The sequence below is a fragment of the Paroedura picta genome, chromosome 10, assembly GCF_049243985.1.
Source record: "Paroedura picta isolate Pp20150507F chromosome 10, Ppicta_v3.0, whole genome shotgun sequence".
Classification (NCBI taxonomy): Eukaryota; Metazoa; Chordata; class Lepidosauria; order Squamata; family Gekkonidae; genus Paroedura; species Paroedura picta.
The window spans coordinates 61925722-61949224 of record NC_135378.1 but is presented as its reverse complement, the minus strand read 5'-3'; the positions used below and the strand labels follow the sequence as shown (position 1 = coordinate 61949224).

Below are 23503 nucleotides of genomic sequence, written 5' to 3'. Positions count from 1 at the left end.
GACGGTGGGGGGCTCTTTCTATTTCTAGTGTATGCTTCCCCCCCCCCGTGCTTCCCATCTATTCTGCGAGTTACCTGTGCTTTGTACAACACTGCTCTGATCTCTGTTCAGCAAGCATGCACAGTAAACTGTAAATATGCTAACCAATTCGTCCTTTTCCATTCATACCTCTTCCTCTTTTGTCTGGAATGCAGATTGTTCCCAAGTGGTCTGTTTCAACAGATTTATTGTTTATGAAGTGGAGGGAAGAGTTCTCTTTTCAGGCAGAAAAGAGGAAAACGGAATTCCACAGCTGCAGATGAAACAGGCTTGTGGTGTTAGTGAGTGAATATGTGCAACAGGAATGCTGTGAATAATTAGTTACCATATGGCATCAACTATTTTGCGTAGAGCTAGTGTGCTGCTCTTTGGTTGTTTTTAATCTGCTCTGGGCAAAGAGAAATTTGCCATCTCTTTTGAAGTAATTTGGATTGGGTAATTGTAAAACAGGTGTACCCAACCTCGATAGATGTTGTTGGGAAGAGTTGTGTACTTTAGATCTAATTTTCCTCCTTCGTTGATCTAATTTCCCCCTTTTGTTTGCCTCGTGTAAGGGTAACAGGCAATAAGCAATGTCTAGATTTATTTGCAAGGCAGAGCCTTATAATTACGTGCAGCTGTAGTTTGAGAAGACCTTCAACAGTTCCCGTTGACATTAGAACATGACTGAGCCGATGTCGTCAGACTTCTGCCTGTGAAATAAATGATTACTCACTGTGTGGCAGGTGACCGGCTTACATTGTGAACAGGGAATTGGCAAGCTTTTAGGAAAAGTAATTCCTATATGCTAGGAGGAAGAGAGATCTTGGTGTTTGGACACTCATTCCACTAGTTTTGTCCTGGTAATTTATCTGCTTGCAGAGAATCCTACAGCTGTCAAGTAGGATAGTAAATCTTGCAGAAGTTATAGACAAACTGTCTGAATTGTGGAATTCTCCTGTTAGTCTGACCAGAACTGCATACTTTTGTACTAGCAGTTTATGTCAAATCAGAGGAGAGGTCCCTTCTGCAGGTGGAGGGGCAGTTGTGTTGAGACACCATCTAATACACTTGTCCATAGAGAAATTAGTGAATTTCCAACCTGTTTCTATTTCCTTTAGGTCTTGGTATGGAAACCTAAAAGTTTTGAAACTGTGCTCTGTTCTGTTCATTGAGGTGACTTTGTTCAAGAGCCTTCAGATTTGGAATTGTGTGCATTTTTGTATCCCTGTTCTGCCCTTTTCCCCACAGCCAACCTACCATTAGAATTATATTCCTTGTTGCTGGTCTTTCCCCTTAAAATACTGTCTGAAGCTGTGTTTATTTCCCTTCTAAAGAGAAGCAAGACACATACTTTTCTCCTTTGTTGTGCGGAGACAGTAGTAAAGCAGGGGGAAGCCATGTAAAACGTGTCATGTGGAGTGCCAAGAATGGCTTCTCTCTCTCTCTCTCTCTCTCTCTCTCTCTCTCTGTGTGTGTGCACGTGCATGCGTGTGTGTGTGTGTGTGTGTGTGTATGTATGTATGTATGTGTATATATATGGAAATCTTAAAACTACATTTCATCTCTGATCCTCCAGCAGCACTCTGCTGGCACAAACCCCATGGACTTTTCAGAATGAGTGGAATGGAGCGATTCACATACGCTCAAGTTAGAGGTGGGGTTATTCACAAGAAAGCTTTGTTACAGTGGAAGTGATGCACACAAGGGCTTGAAGTATTGGAGGGATTTATTTACTGTGTAATTGGTATGTTGCCTTTCTTTCCTGGGACTCAGGGAAGCCTACAGAAGATTCCCTGGAAATGTCCTGTCCAGACAGAATCCTGGTTAGCTCCAGTGAAGGAGCCGTGGTCAGGTGCCTTCAGGCTCTCTATATACAAATATCATAGAATCATAGAGTTGGAAGGTACCTCCTGGGTTATCTAGTCCAACCCCCTGCACTATGCAGGACAGTCACAACCCTATTGCTCATTCCCTGTAACCTGCCACCCCCTTAAGCCTTCACAGAATCAGCCTCTTCATCAGATGGCTATCCAGCCTCTGTTTAAAAATCTCCAAAGATGGAGAACCCATCACCTTCTGAGGCAGCCAGTTCCACTGAGAAACTGCTCTGTCAGGAACTTCTTCCAGATGTTTAGGTGGAATTTCTTTTGCATTCATTTCATCCCACTGGTTCTGGTCTGTCTCTCTGGGGCAAGAGAGAAGTACTCAGGATGATTGTTTGCGAAGGGACCAAGGGACCAAGCCCTATGAAGATAGGTTGAGGGATTTAGGAATGTTCAGCCTGGAGAAAAGGAGCTTGAGAGGGGACATGATAGCCCTCTTTAAGTATTTGAAAGGTTGTCACTTGGAGGAGGGCAGGATGCTGTTCCCATTGGCTGCAGAGGAAAGGACGTGCAGTAATGGGTTTAAACTACAAGTACAATGATATAGGCTAGATATCAGGAAAAACGTTTTCACAGTCAGAGTAGTTCAGCAGTGGAATAGGCTGCCTAAGGAGGTGGTGAGCTCCCCCTCACTGGCAGTCTTCAAGCAAAGGTTGGAAACACACTTTTCTTGGATGCTTTAGGATGCTTTGGCCTGATCCTGTGTTGAGCAGAGGGTTGGACTAGATAGCCTGTATGGCCCTTTCCAATTCTATGATTCTATCGAAAGTGCATGGGAAAATACTGATCATTTAATAGCCCAAGTATTTTTAATCCACAGCCATAGACTATGTGTATAGAATGTGCCCATGCTTGTTTCTCTAGTGTATTTGGAGACTTCTAACGTTTGGACTAGAAGCCAGTGTCCATACTGATAAAGAGCTTTATTTTCCCATCTTAGACATCATCATTGTAAGATTACGAATCCACACTTTACCGAGCTAAGGTAATCTCTATTGTCTTGCCTTTTTCATATTTTCCTTCTCCTCCCCCCCCCCCCTTTCTATCTATCCTTTTTTCCTTCCTTGGAAGAAGGGGAGGGGGACTCTGCACTCTGCTTTTGTACGGAAACTTCAGGTGGAATGAAGTGGTTATAAAAGCATCTATCAACACAGCAAGAGCTTGCCAAACCAAGTATTTGGGTTGGAAGTCATGCCTTCCCAACTGCTTGAAAACAGGAAGTATCTCTGTTAAGTGATAGAGAGCTCTCTTTTGCAAAAAGAGGTTGAGAGGGAAGAGTTCTGCATATTGGAGACACATTTTATACATAATCACAGACCTGCACATGTGTGTTTGGAACATGCCTGGGTATCCTTTAAATATATATATATATATATATAAAGTAAATAAATCTGGGAGCTGTCTCCCTGAGCTGTCCCTGTCGGAAGCCAGCCCAGGCACATCTGATCCCTGGTGATTTCTGAAAAGGACTCGGAATCTGTCAGAAACACCCTGCAGGATTGCAACGGCTCCTGGGTGATTAATTGCTAGGAGAGTCTGGTTCCAGGTTTCATTACACACAATTGTTATCTTTTCTAAAGGGGTTCTTAAAAAAAAACCCAACTCAAAAGGATCCCACCCCTCACGCATTCCTGAGGTTTTGGTGTTTCTTTTCTAGAAGAGTTTACGTAAATGTACCTTTTTAAAAACGGTGTGTTGTTTAGTAGCTTTTCTCCCATATCACTTTAATGTTACCTTTATAGAACATCTTATTAGACGTTGGGGACAGATCATCTAGCTAGCCATTGAGTATTTCTTTTATACTGACTGTGGAAACTAAACAGGTAAATACAATAAGGTAGGGAGGGAATCGCCACCTTGGAAGCGGGCGTTAATGTCACATAATGCCCTGAAAGGAAGGAATATGATATAGCATTCTTGCTAGAATTAAGCTGTCTGGTTGGTGCCTGGATGGGAGAAATTTTTGGAATCTTGTGTTCACCCTGACCTGGCTCACCCAGCCTAGCACAATCATGAAAGCTAAATAGTGTTGGTCCTGGTCCTTAAACAGGAGACCACCAAGGAGACAGAGGCAGGCAACTACCTCATTGCTGTTTGCCTTAAAAACCCTAGAGTCACCATAAATTGGCTGAGAGCCCTGTGCTTTGTGAAAGAGCAAAGGGAAACTTCTCCTCCAGCCTGCTTGGTTTCCCTAAAACCCTGCATCCAGAAATCATGTGATGCCCAGAAAACATTCTCTGGATAAAGTGGGTATCTGCAGTGTTGGCAAAGATTGGTGAAAATCACTTCCATCAACTGAAAATATAGATAGGATTCATAGGATAGATAGGAAAATATAGATAGGACAAAGGTATCCTGTGTGCTGGGTATAGATAGGAAAATATAGATAGGATTCAGATATAGATAGCCTGTTCAAAGCCAACTACAGTTGTATCACTCCTGCTTATACACAGCAACTAAAACAAATTAAGATAGCCTTTCTTAACTTTTTTACCATTGAGAACCCCCTGAAACATTCTTCAGGCTTCAAGAAATCCCAGAAGTGGCACAGTCACACAGAATATGGTTGGGAAGCATAGCCTACCCTGGGCCCCTCCCCTTCCCACCCCCTCCAGGCCCATCATTGGCCATTTTGGGAGGGGTGTCTGTGACATGACTAAATTTGATCATATCACCCAATAAATGTTTAACAAATTTTAAATATATATTAAAAATTAATTTACTCCCACCCATTCAGGAAACCCTTTCAGTGCTGTCAAGAAAACCCAGGGTTTCACCAAACCCTGGTTGAGAAAGCTCTTAGAGATCACTCCATGGTGAACCTGGGGGGAGGGAATTCTACACTCCTGAGAATGCTGTGTGCTGTGTGATTTTGTCACACAGCGCAAACAATAAGGCACTCTTAATTAATGGTAAAGTTGTGATGGAACATGGATAGTTACCAGTCTATAAAATATTTTGGCTTATTAAATAAGTCTTCAAGGAGAAAGAGGAAAAGGAATAGGAGATTTTACATCGGTTGGAATGCTGAGTGAGGAAATAAGCAATTCATTCTGTGACTCTCATGCATACCAACCCAGTACCTTGTTTTCATCTTAGATAAGAATAAAGATGAACTAGTAAGCCATGTTGCAAATTTAGTCCAAAAGTGATACCAAGCGATGAAATGCAACATGTGGTAAGAATGTATTAATGCAAAATTCTCAGACCTTGTTTTGGGCATTGAAAGATGGTAAAAAGGTTTAGATTGTAATCTTGCAAGGGTTTACTAATAAATATCTAGAAAAATGAATTGTCCCCCAACCTCTGTTACTCAAAATCAGCTTAAATCAGAAGATTTTGTGAAATGCTGTGGAAAACAGCACTATTTCCTAGACTGTTAATGGCTTTGTACCCTTAGAAGTATCAGTGTCTAAGTGGGTTAATGTTTAAGGACACATATAGGTAATTCATTTTGTACTGATTGATGAGAAAGAAACCAGTGTATGTCCAGGAAATGTAAAGGTCTCCTGTGTGCTGGGTATATGAAAGAAAGGTTTATATGTATCAGCACTATTGGCATGCTCTCCAGAATACCTGTGGAATTTATTCAAGTGACTGGGCCTATCGGCTTGGATTCCACTGCTGTGCCCTCTAGCACAGGGGTAGTCAACGTGGTCCTCCAGATGTCCATGGATTACAATTCCCATGAGCCTCTGTGAGTGTTTGATGGCAGGGGCTCATGGGAAGTGTAGTCTATGAACATCTGGAGGACCACAGGTTGACTACCCCTGCTGTAGCATCCTTTGTAGGAGTTCAGCACAAGCAAGGGGTGGTTAAATTCACCCTGGGTCCTCACCAAGCTTCTGCACAGCTTTCTGAAGAGAGCCTGGATGCATCCCTCCTGGCTTTAAAGGAGTTCTACATGGGACCAGGAAGCCCTTGGCAGCTCCTGTAGAGCACCCTGGAAGAACCCTCCCAGCAGATATAGCCCCTTAAAGGAGCTTATGCCAAACCTTCCCCAGCTGGAGTTGCTCCTGACTGCAGCTTCGGCATTGGGAGCAGACTAATACTGCCAGGCCAGCTGAGTGGCAGGTTTGCGCTTTCTTGCCCCAGGGGCAAGCACAGGAGCAGAGCCTTCAGTCCTAGATGTAGATACAGCACCATTTTTTTCACCACACACAAGAAAAGTTTGCATTAAGTCTCTTGCTAGCTTTTTGCTAAGGAAAACTTAGTATTAATTTGTTCATATGGGTCCCTTTTCATTTGTGTCTGTAGGCTCATTTCAGATAAATATCCTTTCCTTTTGAGTTGTCAAATCTTGCTTGGAGGATCAAGCCATCTGTTTCTTTCCCCTTTTATTAATACTTTTGGGTAATAGCCATGTAAAATTTTTCTGCCTTGTTGATTGTGCCTTACAAAGTGCTGCCACTTGATATTGCAGATTCTTCCTGAACACCTGCTGTCAAACACATCAAGTCTTTTCTTGTCAGCTTGCACAATGCTTCAGGTCTTGAGCAAGGCTGACATGACAGAAATGTTGTACAGCCTGATTCTTTAAAATAATTCTATCTCTGCATCTGTCTATCTCTCTTTCTGTAGTAGTCAGTCCCCAGTGTTCTCTCTTGGTCATTCTTTCCCATATTCTGTTGCATTCTAGAATGGCTGAACCATGGGGCCTGGGGCCTGTTATAATATGGCTGATCTCTCTTCTCTCCCTCCCTAATATGGCAGGCTCTCTTCTCTCCCTGCTTCTCAGACAATTGTGAAGAGAAGGCATTAGGAAGTGGGAGAGGCAGAAGAATGCAGATCATTCTCCCTTAGGGAATGTGAGGATTTCTCACCTCCTCCTTAAGGCTTGGAAGCCACAGTGATTTGTACAACAGGAGAACAATTTCAGATCCGGAAAAGCAGACTTGACCTTACTCTACCCATGACATGGTCTTAATTATGAACCGAGGGCTAGATCAGGAACTTGCCACTATCATTCTCCTATCTTTCGTTGTGGTTGGCAGAGCAAGTAGCAGGGCCTTCTCTGTTTGAAGTGTGGCCAATGGTGGTTGATGAAGGTTGTGGTGAATGTGGATGCAGAGAAGACCAGAATTCCTGTCTCCCCCGTCCATGCTCTCTAAATGAGATGAATCTTTAGGTATTCTACAAATAAAGTGAAGCCATTTTGGAGAAAAGGAGAAAACATTTACAGGACATTGCACATTTTCTGATGCGCAAATAATTCTATACAATCAGTGTCTAATGCAGAAAAGTAAAATTAAAAAAATACTTCAAAAGTCCACCTTAAAATGTGCAAAACATTACAACAACAACAAAAGAAATGCCTCATGAGATTTACCTTTGCAAACCTTGAGAGAATGGAGGGAGGGGCATCTTCTAGGAGAGGAAAATAGTCAAGAGTGTTGGTGGACCCCGTGGTTATTCTAATTCAACAAGTCTCTTTATTGCCTCGATGCAAGCAGAGTCCAATAACTGTTTATTATGAGCTTTCTGCAAGTAATCAAACATTTGTTGGCAGCCATTATCAGGAAAACAGTGTTAGTCCCTAACGTATCATAATGGGACAGAGATCGAGAACTCAAAGGCCACACTGTGGGCAGAGTGGGGCTTCAAGGGCAGCAGTGGCAGAATGGCTTGACAAGCGGCCCATGAAAACCCAAAGGCTTTTCAGAACAAACTTGTGACAAAGCACAAGGAACTGCTGCTGAGGTGTGTGTGTGTTTGCTTGTTGATGTTCCTAAAGGGGATACTGGACAGCAGCCAAATTAATTCCAAGGCAGCATCCTGATAGAAATGTGACTTGACTGAACAATGAACTGGCAGTTGAAACTTCAAGGAAACACTCCAGTGATCCTATGGGTGGCTACACTGTACTTGCTGTGCCGTTTCCTTAGCTGAAAATATTCAGACTTTTGTTTTAAAAATAACAGGACATCTCTTAGCATGCAAGATGGATTTTTCCACACCAGAGTACTCACAATGGTCTTTTAAAAGAAACTCTAGGAAGGGTGTTAACTTGATCAATGCTGTGCAGGAAGGAAAGCGTCTTCCTACTATTTTTCAGCGTGACTTTCACTGACATGATCAGGCTGGGAAAAATCTTACTGGCTGTGAGCCCAGGACAGCCGTGCAATATCTCTAGTCAACTGGAACTCCAACTACACTGCCCAAGGGAGAACTCTAAGATAAAAAACAATTCAGTTTACGTGCTGTGCCTTAAATGCATCCAGATGAAAATGTATTTAAAATTCAGAATTTGCATGCAAGCAGTTTTGTTAACAAGATGACAATAGTTACGAGTAAATTAAAAGCTTATATTTCATTTTGCTATATCAGTGTGAGTAAGGAGAGCTTCTGGCAACTGGTTCTTTCCTTTTTTGCAATCACCGTAGGGAGGGGGCAGTTCCATGGGTGTTATATGGATGACTGAAGGAGTATATGGCACTCTTCACATTTTAATTAATGCTATAATGCATCAGGGGTTTCTCAACGGTAAAAAAGGTGAGAAAATAACATTTGGTTTATTCTTGTATGGAATGGTGGCTGTAGCAGATTGTGCCTCTGTATCCAACTAAAGCTCATTTTCCTATTGGTTTGGGATCTGCTGTAGGAAGGGAAATCCCAGGGGTTTGATAGTGAGGAGGGGATCCTATGCAAACTAAGCAGGAGGCACTGCTTATGTGAACTTCCTTATGGGAACCAGCAGCCACTGCCCTGCACAATGTGACAACTGCCAAGATGAGGTAGTCCCCCCATACACAGCAAGTCTGTTCCATCTCTCCCCTCTTTTTATTGAGGTGGGGGTACTGTGGATAGACTGGGACCATTTACGCACTGGGAACTTCACTGTCCCAGCTCCCATGCAGGAGCACAAATTGGGAGTGGATGAGGTGCACCGTATCAAATGCTCCCCGGTGGGGATGCAGGAAGAGGTGGGGCAACCTGCCATGACTACAACTCCAGCCTGCAGCCCAGCATGAAACTTCCAGTGCATAAATGGTCTGGGAGAGGCTTTTCCAGGGCCACTTTGCCTTCCAGTCTGCCTCGACACCATGCAGCATTGAATAGCATGAGAAGCCTAAGGCCATATGGGAGGAGGTTTTCTGAAGTTGTTCTATATGCCAGTGGCCACCTTCCAGAAACTGGGTTAGTACGGATATGGGATGGATCTCCTGCATAGGAGTCTCTCCTATGTATCCCACATGTTGTTTAAGTGATCTGACAATGTAGTAAGGAGCAGTGCTAGGATAGCGCAAGTACTGGATTTCAGTTTATATTCCAGTCATGAAATATGTGCACAATGGGGAAATTCAATCTTGTGTCATATATTTACCCACAAGCAGCCTCTAATGATGTAAACCATGGATATAATTTGATAGGTAAATAGGACTACATGTATAGGAAGGTAGGGTATAAATGAATAAATAAATAAACTATGCATATAGTAAGCCAGTCGCAACAGCAATTCTTTGTTGAAGTATACAGTGTGTTCCTGTAAAGAGCCTCTAGTGGTGCAGAGTGGTAAGGCAGCATACATGCAGTCTGAAGTTCTGCCCATGAGGCTGGGAGTTCAATCCCAGCAGCCGGCTCAAGGTTGACTCAGCCTTCCACCTTCTGAGGTCGGTAAAATGAGTACCCAGCTTGCTGGGGGGTAAACGGTAATGACTGGGGAAGGCACTGGCAAACCACCCCGTATTGAGTCTGCCATGAAAACGCTAGAGGGCGTCACCCCAAGGGTCAGACATGACCTGGTGCTTGCACAGGGGATACCTCTACCTTTACCTTTACAGTGTGTTCCTACTTTTTAAGCTATCTTTGTCAAAAGAAGAGATTTCCATATTATCTCTTCTGATGCTGAAATTAACAGTCATCTTGGAAAAGATACAGCCAGATGAAACCTACAGATTATGGTGTCAATGTTTATAGGAACAAGAAACTTTTCTGTGTGAATCCCATTGCTGATACATAATTAAGATATTTATGGCCATTTCACATACTTTTTGTTCCTATGTTAAGAAGATGAAACATTGGTTATGATTGGAATATTTCTATGATTTACTTAGAGGCAAGCTATGGTAAATGTAATTTTCATGGTGATTCCTTCTGTTACAGTTAATGACTTCCTTTTGTTGACTTCTTTTGACACAGGCTTTGATGCGACCTGGTCGAATTGACAGAATCATATATGTTCCTCTGCCTGATGCTGCCACTCGTAGAGAAATCTTTAAACTTCAGTTCTGCAAAATGCCCATCTCAGATGAAATCGACTTAGAGGAGCTTGTCCAACAAACGGAAAAATACTCAGGAGCTGAGGTAAACACATTCTTAGAAGAAAAATGTGGAATTCTATCCCCAGTCATTATTATTATATACTCGATCAGTTAGGCCTGGTCTAGATGTGTAACAGAAGGAGGAGGCAGAATACAGAGCTGGTAGGATGGTGTTCGCTACTTCATGTTGCAGGGAAGTGATTGCAGTTTTGCAAAGCTCCCCTACATCACAAGCATTCCATGCAAAAGTCTAGATTAGGCAATTTTTACTAATTGCAGAGAGTTTTTAAAACATATAGAATATAAATAATTAGTATAATGTAAATGAATATGTGTTTGATTGGCTAACACGAGATATATATGTATTTATTTATTATTAGATTTCTATATCGCCCTCCCAGAGCCTCTTGTGGCGCAGAGTGGAAAGGCAGCCGTCTGAAAGCTTTGCCCATGAGGCTGGGAGTTCAATCCCAGCAGCCGGCTCAAGGTTGACTCAGCCTTCCATCCTTCTGAGGTCGGTAAAATGAGTACCCAGCTTGCTGCTGGGGGGTAAACGGTAATGACTGGGGAAGGCACTGGCAAACCACCCCGTATTGAGTCTGCCATGAAAACGCTAGAGGGCGTCACCCCAAGGGTCAGACATGACTCGGTGCTTGCACAGGGGATACCTTTACCTTTACCTTTATATCGCCCTCCCATATGGCTCAGGGTGGTTCACATTGCAGGGATAATACATGGGACAGTCTGAACATATGACACAGTCACTTAATAACACATCAGCAACAATCCAACAGTGGATCTAATCAACAGAACTCCAATGGCTTTGGTTAGACAAACCCCCAGGAAGTCAGGCTGGTTTGGGTCATGGAGGGGGTGCCTGAGGGGGACCTGTGGATGTTGTTGGTCTGGTCGGACTCAAGCAAATGCCTGATGGAGGAGCTGACTTCTGCATGCTTATGAAATTCCTGTGGAATTGTGGAAGTTCAGGCAGGACCCTGATCTCTTCAGGGAGCTCGTTCCACCAGGTGGGGGCCAGGACCAAGAAAGCTCTGGCCCTTGTTGAGGACTGACGCCCTAATGTGAAAATCATATTAGTCTCCGTGCATTCTTAGTCTCCTTCTGGGCTGGACCTGTTTGATAATATCCTAGAACTTCCATTCCTACAGCAGATCATTGAAGTCAAAGCCACACCACAATGTAACGTAAAATATCAATGGTTAACAGGGATGGGCACGAACCAGCTCGCTAAGTGAAGTTCGTCATGAATTTTAGCTGGTTCATAGTTTGCAAAGCAATGTTTGTAGAAGTGTGCCCAGCATGAACATTGCAGAGATTTTGGTGCTGTTCATAGCTGTGAGTGGTAAATGGATACATTTCCAGACAGACTCCACTCATTCTATTTACAAAACTCCAAGGCAACAGAAACACCAATGGGAGCCCTCCAAAGTTTAACAGACATTGTTGGCTGCCAATAACAGAGTTCTCATTCTGCTCTGCGGGATCAGAAAGCTATATATACATTCAGCTTAGCTCCACACCCTTTTGCCTGTTGGCTGCTCACAGTTATATAAACACCGACTGGCAGAGCACATTCATTTATCCCCTCCTGATTGTGAACTCCCCTGCTGGGGTTTGCATGTTCAGTGGATTGCAGGCTCTGAGCCAACCCTGTTTTGGCTCATGCTGAGCACTGATTGTTAACTTCTCTCCCTTGATGGGGTTTGGGTGTTAGATTGATTCAGGGTCAACCCTGTGTCCTTGCTCACACTGAGTGCCTCAGCTGAAGACTCATAGTTGTGAACTCCTGCTAGGGTTTGGATGTTAGGTGGACTCAGGACTCATGGTCATGCAAGACAGTTCAGGCCAGAGAACAGCCTTGTATGAAGCATGTACTCTAGGGGAATGGCAACTTCAGCCTCAGGGGCTTGGCTAGGCACACCCTTTCCATCACTTCTGCTTAATGCTCTACCATATCATGCCTGGTATCTCTGTTGCTACTGACCTCTTTGTTCACTAATACAACTAGTAGTGGGGCTTTTCTCTGGTTGACCTCTTTTTGTCAGAGTTGCTGGGGTGCAGTTCCTCCTCCTCCTCCTCCTTCTCTTCTCCTCAGCCTTTTCCACCTGCTGATGGCATGTATCTCCTGAAACCTTTACAGAGCTCATGCTTCCATTGCAAGAACTCTACATTCAGGAGAGCAATCATCCTTTCATCTGAGGGTCCACCTGCAGCCTCTCGGCTAAGGCCCTTAGCCATGGTCAGAGAGACAGCTCCAGTGCAGAGGCTAGCACTCAGTCCAGCTCTCAAATCAGGAAGATGTATTGCTCTATGCATGGGGAAATGACATCCTGTGTCACGCTCTTCTGGTTTATCAAATGCGTTGTCATGGCATAGGTGGAGTTCCTCGCCTCCCTTCCCCTGCCTCTTGCATATGTATAAATATATGAATCTGTAATTTTTTCAAGACTGTCTTTGAATGAATAGATTATGATGGGGAGGAAAAATGATCTTGTTTGAGGTTCTTATAGCCTGATCAGGTGGAAAGGCCACATTAAAAAAGTTTTGAATGAATGAATGAATGAATGAATGAATGAATGAATGAATGAATGAATGAATGAATGAATGAATGAATGAATGAATGTAGTGGGGTTGGGATTCAGAGGGCCATATGAATATGCAAGTATAATATTTTTATTCAGCTTATACTTAGGGGCAACATATACACAAGTTGGGTTAAGGTTATCCAAGTTGGGTTAAGATTATCCAACTAAACTTGTTACATATGATCAGAAGAAACTTCAAAGCTTTCCATTGTTTGATTTGGCTCAGGAGTGCTGTGAAGAGATAGGGCAGGCTTGAGGCTTTCCTCTTGTTTTCACCAGTAGAAATGGCTGTAGGATAGACGCTAGAAGTGCTTCCTGTCTCTTTGCAATGCTCCTGAGCTAAAAGAAGCACTGGAACATGCTGAAAGTGAGTTTTCCCTGATCATACATGTGATTACAAGTAAGGTCACCCATAACCCAATCTATGTACATCAGGAGTCACTGTGAATGGCCTCCTTGTTCTAGTTGATGGGGATGAGGCCTTCAGAAACCCTTGTATCTAGGCCTTCTAAGGATGTTTTTTATTTAAAGGCTGATTTGGGTGACATATCTTTTTTTCCAAACTTAACAGAAAGTAATCTGTTTCATACTGGATCCTTTCAAACTTGGACAGAAAATTTGGGGAGGGGGCATTATCTACCCTTGCCATTTGCTCTTTCTAGTTCAGGAGCAGTTTCATCTCAATCCAGATGGCAACAATAAATGCAAGATTAAGCAATGTGTGAAGAAGTCTGATTCTGGATCTGTGGAGAATAATAAAAAATGAGACATCCTTCTTTCCTTCTTATTACTGGATGTCTCTTTGAGGTGCATATGTTTATTGGAAATTAAGCTGTGAGGGTCTCTGAACTTTATGGCACATAGTTTATGGTGCAAGAGCCAAGGCTGGCATCATGTTATATGGTATATCATATAACCATACTTACCAAGAAAAATGTAAGTGTGAGAAGAAACCATAAATCTATCATTTATACCTAGTGAGCTTGGTGTACATTGCGGCTTCCCTGCTGGCAGTACCCCAGAAGGGACAGTACATGTGAAACAGAAGGAAGACAAACTTTCACTCGTGGGTACATTCAAAGCCAGAAAAACATCCCCCCTTAAAATCAGAACAGACACAACTCCAACTTTTGTTATACAAAAAGAAGGATCATCAAGTAAGATTCTTGTTAGCAATCCATTCTTAGGATCGAATTCTATGACATGGTTGTCCTCATGCTTCTCTCTGACCACATCCAAGGCTTTCCTTCAGTATGGTGCTCATGCAAAAGTGCTATCGGCAGAAGAAATGAGCACCACAGCCGAGGAAAGTGTCATCAATGCCTGGAAAGAAGCTTAAAGGGAACATTGTCAATGGATTCAAGACCTAGTAGCTTTGCTCTAAATCTGGAAAAGGAAGCCAGCTTATATTAACTGACCCATGCTCATTCATCTATAATTTGATAATGTATAGACATGCTGTGTCTGCCACTTCCCCTCACAGACACACACAGCCTGTGTTGATGGGAAATATTAGCATGCCAAAATAAGAGAAGAATATATGTAGGACCAGAAACTGGTCTATAGAATATAGCATGATATAGCTAAACATTATTACAAGCTAAAAATGTAATAAATAAATTATTCATTTTTGTGCCATCGTCAATTACTATAAAATAGTATGAATAACTGAAAATACTGCATCACAAAACGAGGTCTAGTCCAATGGCCAGATTGCACTGTGGGCACACATACAGCATGCAGTGAGATGAATTAGGCTTTTGGGGCACACTTCCCTTTTTTATGTTGCATGTGTGTATGCTGGCTATTGGTGCCACTTTTGTTAATTGGTTACTCCCAGCTCCCCCTTCCTGCACACACCCACACACCCCGGTCAGCCATTCTGCATGTAAAAGAATGACTACAGTTCTACTGGAGTTGAGTCTGTCTATCTGTTGACCCCTCACTTTATGGATGTAAGGGAAAGTCAGACCTGTTTGTGTCTCCTTCGGTATTTGCACACTGATGAGGAAGGCAGATGTTAGAAACCTTACACTGATGAGTGGTTAATAAATCCCATAATAATAATGTTAGAAACTTGAAGGAAAGGCCCATTTTTAGAGAATGGAAATACCTTTATTGCCTCGCCCAGGTCCTGGAAGCAACATGAACATTCACCTGAATTCTGTGGGTAGTTTGCAATTCGGGAAGGGGACATTTATGAGGGCAGCAAATTCATATTCCAGTTAATGCCCTAGATTTCTCCAGTAAGATCTGTAAACTCAGAACTGGGATCTGCCATCAGGACAACAAATGGGGATTCACTTGCCCACACTAGAAGCTGGTGACAACAGGGTGTATGCATGGCTGTCTGAAGGAATGTTGATTGAGTGTAAATCAAGTATTGCAAAGGAAAGAAAACACATCAGGGAATTTTCACGAGTCTCCACTTGCTGCTTACTAATTTTATATCCCCTTCATCATCTCCCCCTTCGCCATCTGTTCCCATAAAGTTGTCAAAGACTCTTCAGTATAGAAGGTAAGAGAAGGAAGTGTGTCGCCAGCACTGTGGGGAATGGTGTCACTTAGCACAGCCTACAAAAGAAGGGCCAAAAGCAGCAATTTATCATCCAGCTGTGCTTTCCACCACCCCCTTCTCCTGGTCTTCCCTCTGGCCATGCTTCTTTATTGTCCTCTATTTGGCAGTGGTTTCTGGTAATGGAAAAACATGTTGCTGTTTATAAGCAGTTGGGATTTTCATTCTGGAAGGAAGTAGTAACTCTCTTTGTAGAAGTGCTATTGTTTTGTTTACTGCAGGGGGGGGCAATTTACTTGTTAGTTTTAAGGATTTTTTTTGTAACAGATTACAGTGGTCACTTTTGAGAGTTTCTCATGCTTTTAGGGAGCAGTTTTAGATAGTGAAGTAGGTTATTCAATAAAATTATTATCAGAATGTTTGTTATACAGGTAAAGAAAATGTTGGTACTTTGTGTCCAAAGATTTTCCAAAGTTCCAAAATAGTTTCATCAATACTGTGCAGTTTCTAATGTAGCAACTGAGTTTGTTGCCATTTTTAGCCATTTTAATAATTAAACAGCTGTTTATAATCCTAAATAGATATTTTCATCTACTTATGTTCTCCAAAATATATTTTAAATGTGTACCTTCTGAGGCTCTGAATTTCAGCTAAGTAGTTCATACTACCAGACTGGCTGAGTTTACCCTCTAGTAATTATTTCATACATCTTTTATTGATGCTGTTTTTATAGAAATGTGTTCAGATCCTCTGCATAATGAAGGACTGTGATAGAGTAAATTGGCCTTCTCTAACAAGCCTGCTTTCAAGCATAATTCAAGGTGTTGGTTCTTTGGGGTCTAGGGTACCTGAAAGACTATTTTGCTTTTATTGTCCAGCCTATAGATATTCCTCCAGAGCACTGTTCTCTGTGACATGAGGCAGGAAGCAACCAGATCTGGGGCTTTTTCAGTGATGGCTTCTCATTTTTGGAATGCCTTTCCTTTCCAGCCTTCCATATACCAGTTTACTAGTTTTTAGGAGTTGGGCCAAAACATTTCTTTTTAGCAAGGCTTTCAGTTGAAGGGTTATCCATTATTTTAGATCTTTGCTTGTTTTAAAGCTAGTTTTAATACTGTTAATTTTAAGCATTCCTATTGTCATTGTGTTGTATTGTTTTTATCTTGCAACCTACCTCAGAGTCTGAGGAAATTAATGCATGTTATCTAAACAAATAGTGCACTTCAGTACCTATATAGAATAAATGCACATAGTCTCAATGCAAGAAATCAATATCTCTCCATTCTGAAAAAAATATTCATTGTACTGACTATTACCCATCTATTAAGAGGGACCAGCAAGAATGTTAGTAGGACAGGGAAGCAATCTGAAGTCGCCATATGGTCCAGCTTCCCAGGTTATAGCTGGATTTCAGAATATTATTTGTTTGTTTGTTTGTTTATATTAACTTTTGCTGACTGCCATTCCCAGACCCTGCTGGGTCATGGCCATTTACATTCAAGTCATAAAACCCATATAAGATACAAGATACAAATACTAATACTGGCAGCAAAACTATATCTATATCCTCCCATCTACCTGTCCATACCCGGCATCAACCCCCTACCACTGCTCTGGGGGGGGGGGAAACTCTTGCCCAGATATCCGGGGCATAGGGCCTATAATACAAAAGAGGGGTGGAGTGCACAGTATAGGAACAAAACCCCAAATAGCCAAGGCTAACCTGTGTAGCAGGCACAAATAAAAAATATTATATAACACACAGTATTGCACAGCATACAATTATGTAGTATATTGAAATACAGGTGAAACAAGCATAGAATTGCAATATAATACAAAATGTGTAAAAATATAGCACCCCTACTATAGTAAGAAGCGGTCCTTCTATGTAAACTAAAGTATCCAGGTATCCAAAGCAATGAAATCCCGACATTGGTGCTAGTGGATGCTGGCTAGGTTCATACTTGTTTTGCTTTTTGTTAGCTTCTTCAAGCCTTGACGTTCAATGTCTTTTAATTGAAATACTAGAGCCCGTTTTAGTAGGACCATTCACTGTTCATATGTTAGAAAATATCAGAGTATAAACATCAAGAAGGCACAACAGTTGCTCAGAACGCAGACAAGGCTCATATCATGACCAGTGGATAACAGGCATACCATCTGGTGGCCATTTGAACTGTTAACTGCATAACTATGTTTTTGAGCTTTCTTTAAAAATGCAAGCCTCTGCTGCTTGCATGTCCAAAGTGACCAATGATCATATAAAATGCCTCTGATTTAATTCTTGCAGTAGATGTGGAAAACAAGTCCTGCAAAGAAAGGTTGAATGGTGGAGCTTAGGTAGGCTTTGATTGGAAACGAAAGCCAAACGGTGAACTTGTGTTTTAAAAGGGAGTGCGTCCCACACTCATTGAGCTCCTCCTTCATTAGACATATTCATTCCCAGCCATCTGGTCTGCCTGAAATTTTATGAAGAGGGTCCCTTGAGCTGAAGATCCAGCCTCTGAAAACTTCATCAAAATATGTTAAAAAGGAGGGAGGAGTTGCATCTGGAAATATTTCCTTTGGAATTAATAAAACAAAGAGCCAAATAAAGTATTAAAGTGCATATGATGAAAGAAAGAAAAAATATAAGAAAATACAAATCATCGAATATGAACACAACTTTTATGCCTACTTTTGTTCACCCTTCTCTCTCATTTTTCCTCTTTACTTTTTTTGTTCTCTTCATCCTCACTTTCTCTTCTTTCTATTTGGGTAGCTGATTTGTCAGTAACCTTTAGGTGAAATTCAAGGTTAGGTGGAGTAAGATGAGATGTTTTTTTGGTATTTATATTGGGAAGATCGATATACATGTAACAGCTGCAAATATATGTAGAAGAAGAAGAGTTGGTTCTCATATGCCACTTTTCTCGACCCAAAGGAGTCTCAAAGCGGCTTCCCTTTCCTCTCCCTACAATAGACACCCTGTGGGGTGGGTGAGGCTGAGAGAGCCCTCATATCACTGCTTGGTCAGAACAGTTTTATCAGTGCCGTGGCAAGCCTAAGGTCACCCAGCTGGCTGCATGTGGGGGAGTGCAGAATCGAACCCAGCATGCCAAATTAGAAGTCCACACTCCTAACCACTACACCAAACTGGCTTTTAAACAAAATTAATCATGTTGTGCCCTGCTGGTTTTCTTTCTTTCTAGATTATACCAAGGAATGAAAAACATGAAAAGGATTTTGTATTACTTTTTCATATTTCCTTTTTATGGTATGAACAGAAAGCCGGCAAAAGTTGCCATGAGCAGCTCAATTTCAAGGTCAATGAACTGAAGGCTCCATTGTTTCACCTTTCTTTTTGTAGCCCAGGGACATCAAAATGTCCTTGTAGCACTTCCTTGAAAACGTATATATTTTACATGGATACTGACATCAAGGTACGACTGAGATGTGCATTTTTACTTTTGTTGGCAATAGACACATTTAAATTATAACTACCTGAAGGCTAGTTTAGATAGGATGTTTACATCAAGCTAACAGCTCTAGTCAGGAACACATTGTGCTGCCCTACCTGTATTTTTGATGCTTTGCCAGGTATTTGAAATTGCTGTCAGCTTCCATGAAACTCAAACAATAACAAACAGAAGTTAAAATGTGGAGCTCAAGAACAGAGGGCTACCTGCTCAGCCATAGTTGCACGTTGAATGAATTCTGAGTTCTTGCTGAGCAAGCTGGTGCATTTCTAATGAAAGTAGTATAGGATGTTTGCTGTCCAGAGTCATCCATGGAAACATTGTTTCTGTTGTGCAAATTCCAAATCTATTAATCTTTGCAGCTGAGAAAATCAGCAGTTTAGTCATCCGTTTTTGAGAATCTCATGTACTCTGCCAAATGTCAACCTTGTAGTCTTTAGAAAGGCCTGCAGAGCTGAGATATAATGCTTGCCAAATGATGATTCCCCCACTTCCATAAAAATGAATATGCAACTTGTTCAAATACAGCGTCTTTTAAGACCAACTTCGTTGGTCTTAAAGTTGACTTTGGACTCACATTTTGTTTTTCAGACCAATACAGCTACCCACCTGAATCTAAGCATCTATAGGACTTCAGCCTTGCACCCCATAGTTTGCCCTCATACATACAATCAGCAGAGTTTTAAAATACTTGCTTTGAAACTGTCTGCTTGGGTTGTCTAAGTCTTATTGTGCTGGATTTGTTAACACTTTAATCAAAACACAATACTTTTTCAATCAAAATCATTTTAAAAAGACAATGTATTGGTTTTCATGTGGAAGATGTTTGTGATATATATCAACTCAGAACATCTGGTCAAATGGCATGAATTTAGCTAAGTATATTGAAATAAAGACACCTTCCAATTTTGTTCAAAAACATCTTACACTGGAAAGCACTTAGAAGAAAGCTACAAGGATTATAAAGGATCTGGACCGAAATAACTGTAAGAGGAATTAATATGTTTATTCTTCTTTAGTTTAAAGGTTTGTTTGTAAAAAGCTGATGTCAAGAAAAATTTGGGTTAAATATTAGCAAAATAGTTTGGCATTGGTAAAGATCATGGCACTTTATTCCTTGGAGAGTTTTCCACACAACTTTCATATGTCAGGGCTACTTCAGTTAGATCAGTGGTTCCCAAATTTGCTCAGGCTGCTACCCCCTTAGCTCTCAAGACCACATCCCTAGTTGCCCCCCCTTATGCACCTCTTTCCTGGTTTTAGGTCTACTGAAAATTCAAAACACGCTATATTGCCTACACTTCTTTTTTGGTTGTTATGCAGTGCCCATATTTTACTCTGGAAAAAAATTGTAGGTTCTTTGTAAAGGTCTTTTGTAAAAACCACTTTGGGTCCTCATTGGGGAGAAAGACAGATTGGGGGGGGAGGAGAGAGCAATGGAAAATTCCATGGAGCATGCGAGGATCAAGTGGGAGGCTTTTCTAGTCTCCCAAAGATAGAGAATTTGGGGAAAGGGTTGCTAACTCTGAGTTAAGAAATTCCTGGAGATCTGGAGTAGAGCTGGGAAGGATTGAGTCTGAGGTGGGAAGGAGCTCAGCAGGAGTATGATCTCACCCAGGAAATGAAGCATGGTTGGCCCTGATCATCACTGGGATGGGAGACCATCAAAGAAGTCCAGGGTTGCTACTACTCAAAGGCAGGCAATGGCAAGCCACCTTGGAACATCTCTTCCTAGGAAAATGCAGCTGTAGCAGAAAGTGTCAGAGTGCTGCCTCCTGCTGCCCCCAAATTTCTCACCGCCCCTCTGGATCTTTCCACAGCCCCTGGGAGGGTGTACTGCCTACTTGGGAACCACTAAGTTAGATGATCCCTACATTTACTTTGGGGTTAAAGTTGACCATGGGTTCTCAATCTTTCTGAAGTTGCAGGCACCTTTGCCATTCTGACATAATGTAGTGGGCACAGTCACAAAATAGCTGAAGCAACTTAAGTTCACTCACAGAGTGAAGATCCTTGTGTTGTGGTTGCAGCTTCTGGCAATGCAACATCTCAAAAGAAAAAACCAAAACTTAAAATCTAGTCAAATCTCCAGTAGCCAGTTAGAAGTCTTGCTAGGCAAAGGCCCTACCTGGCCCTGGCCCCTTTTGAAAAACACTTGGTGGGTACCAGAAAAGGTGTCAGTGGGCTCCACTGGAAAAAAATTGGGCATTTCTGAGAACTTAGAATTGCTACCTCAATGAATAGTGTGATCGAAATTAGGGTTGAGGAACCAAGCGGAAGTCTAAAAACAGAACTGAGGCAAAGCATAGGTATTAATATGACATATTAAATTATGCACAAATTATATAGCAGGATCCTAGTTCCAGCAGACTGTGTGCAATATTTTTATATAACTTTCATGACTCTCTTATATTGATAAGCTAAAACATATCCATAAAATATATACTATATATTAGTGTATACAACAAACAGCAGTAACTAAAAATAAATTAAGGATGTCTTTAAAATCCCTTCTAAATAGCTGAGACTTACAGAGCTTACAAAAGCTCAGCTATCTTGTGATTTTGTTACATATTACATGGTTCTAGGCACCTAGTTTCAAGTTTAGGCTGTTGACTGACAGTCCTCAATTAATTTGCAACAAGGCATATATCTTCAGTCTGGCATTTCCAATAATATGCCTAAGAGTTCAGCTCCAAGAGGGAGACATATGTCAAAACAGAACAGGTGTGTATGCGTCATGCCTCAAATATTTTGATAACCTGAGACATCCTCCTGCTCACCTTTGATTGAAGATGGTGTATAATGTTTATCAGAAACCTAGGCATTTTGAAAAGATCATCATTCACACAGTGGTTTCTGGTGAACAAAGCTGCCTTACGAGTGTCACAAAGATAAACTGGAGCCATTTCCTACCCAGTTAGTATCTGTATAGAACAGGTTGTTCCCTGCATGTCAGAACAACCCTGATAAACAGTTGGCAGCAGAAGTAAATGTAGACATGCTAATATTAGCTGTGATAACAGACAAGCTTGTATTCTGAGTTTGATAACAGTTAGTCCTCTTCATTTTCCTCCTATTCTTCTTCTTCCTCGTCCTCTTCTGTATAATGTTGTAGAACATAAGTTTGATATATACTAGTTCTCAACTCAAAGAAAACAAAGGAATGAAGTGGGGGTAGTCCATCCTCCCACAGACACACACACAAGTCCAAAGGTATAGCCATGGCCTCTTTGAAAACAGAATCTCATGGCATCCCACAAAAGGGATTTGAAAAGATCTTCAATTTCCCAAATGGCCTGTTGTGTGATATGAGCAGTTGCTGTCCAAGACAAAAAGTAAGAAGATTCCCTTTGGGTGTGCAGGACAGATTTCCCCCCTTGTTCTTCATATCCCAGCCCATTGATCATATTCAGACAATATATTTGCTTGTGACATGAAGACAGCTTTTGCTCACTCTCATATTCCCTCCTCTCTGTCCTTATTCTCTTGTGTAGAGTGCGGCTGAGAGCTTCCTGGCTTTCATAGAGTCATGGAGTTAGACGGAGCTGCCAGTGTCATCCAGTCAACCCCCTGCACAGTGCAAGAAAATCACAACTACTTGCCCAGTGACCCCAATTACATGCTCAGATGATGACCCCCCAGAAAATATAAGAAATAAAACCAGAATCCCTGGCCAGTCTGGCCTGAAGTAAATTTACTTCCTGGTCCCAAAGTGGCGATCAGCATTTCCTTGGGCATACAAGAAAGAGCCACAAGAGCCAAGCACTGGCAGAACCCTTCCTGCCTACCCACTTACAATCTGACTTAGTTTACAGAAGCAGCATTTGTCATATGGCTATCTAGCTTCTGCTTAAAACTTCCAAAGAAGGAGCCCCCAGCACCTCCTGAAGAAGCCTGTATCACTAAGTAGTTGCTCTGTCAGGAACTACTTGTTTTGCCAGAAATTATTTTGAATTAATTTCAACCCATTGAAATTTCAACCCTCTGGGGCAACAGAAAACAACTGCTCCATCCTCTACATCAGGGGTAGTCAACCTGTGGTCCTCCAGATGTTCATGGACTACAGTTCCCATGAGCCCCTGCCAGCATTTGCTGGCAGGGGCTCATGGGAATTGTAGTCCATAGACATCTGGAGGACCACAGGTTGACTACCCCTGCTCTACATGACAGCCCTTCAAGTTCTTGAAGACAATTATCATATCACCTCTTAGTTGTCTTCCATCCAGGCTAAACAGACCAAGATCCCTCAACCTTTCCTCATATGACTTGGTTTCCAAACCCCTCACTGTCCTCATTGCCCTTCTCTGGACATGCTCCAGTTTGTTTACATCCTTCCTCAATTGTGGTGGCCAAAACTGAACACAGTAGTCTAAGTGAGGTCTAAGCAGAGCACAGTAAATTGTTACCTTCACCTCGTGCGATCTGGACAGTAGACTTCTTTTGATACAGCCCCAAATCCCATTTACCTTTTTAACCACTGAGTCACACTGCTGACTCATATTCAGCATATGGTCTACTAAGACTCATATTCAGCATATGGTCTACTAAGACCCCTAGATCCTTTTTGCACATATTAATGACAATGAAATTACAATACGAAAAAGGAAGAAAGGTTCAAAAAATATACAGAGAAAAACAGAACCTATCCAAGGCAATTGGTACAATAAATTTTATATATCAATAATTTTTTAAGGACCAACCAAAATATTTTTGACTGACATTCCCCACAATACTTTACAGAGCCGGTGGCCTATCTATA

The 23503-nt window shown here is 41.8% G+C and overlaps 1 protein-coding gene across 6 annotated transcripts in view; it reads left to right on the top strand.

The window, feature by feature from the left end:
* Nucleotides 1-23503, top strand: part of AFG2A (AAA ATPase AFG2A) — a 161705-nt gene that overhangs the window by 121617 nt on the left and 16585 nt on the right. For all 6 annotated transcript variants that reach the window (XM_077300356.1, XM_077300355.1, XM_077300362.1 and 3 more), the window contains one exon: nt 10044-10208. In XM_077300356.1, the coding sequence (XP_077156471.1) occupies nt 10044-10208 (165 nt within the window). The remainder of the gene's footprint in view (nt 1-10043; nt 10209-23503) is intronic.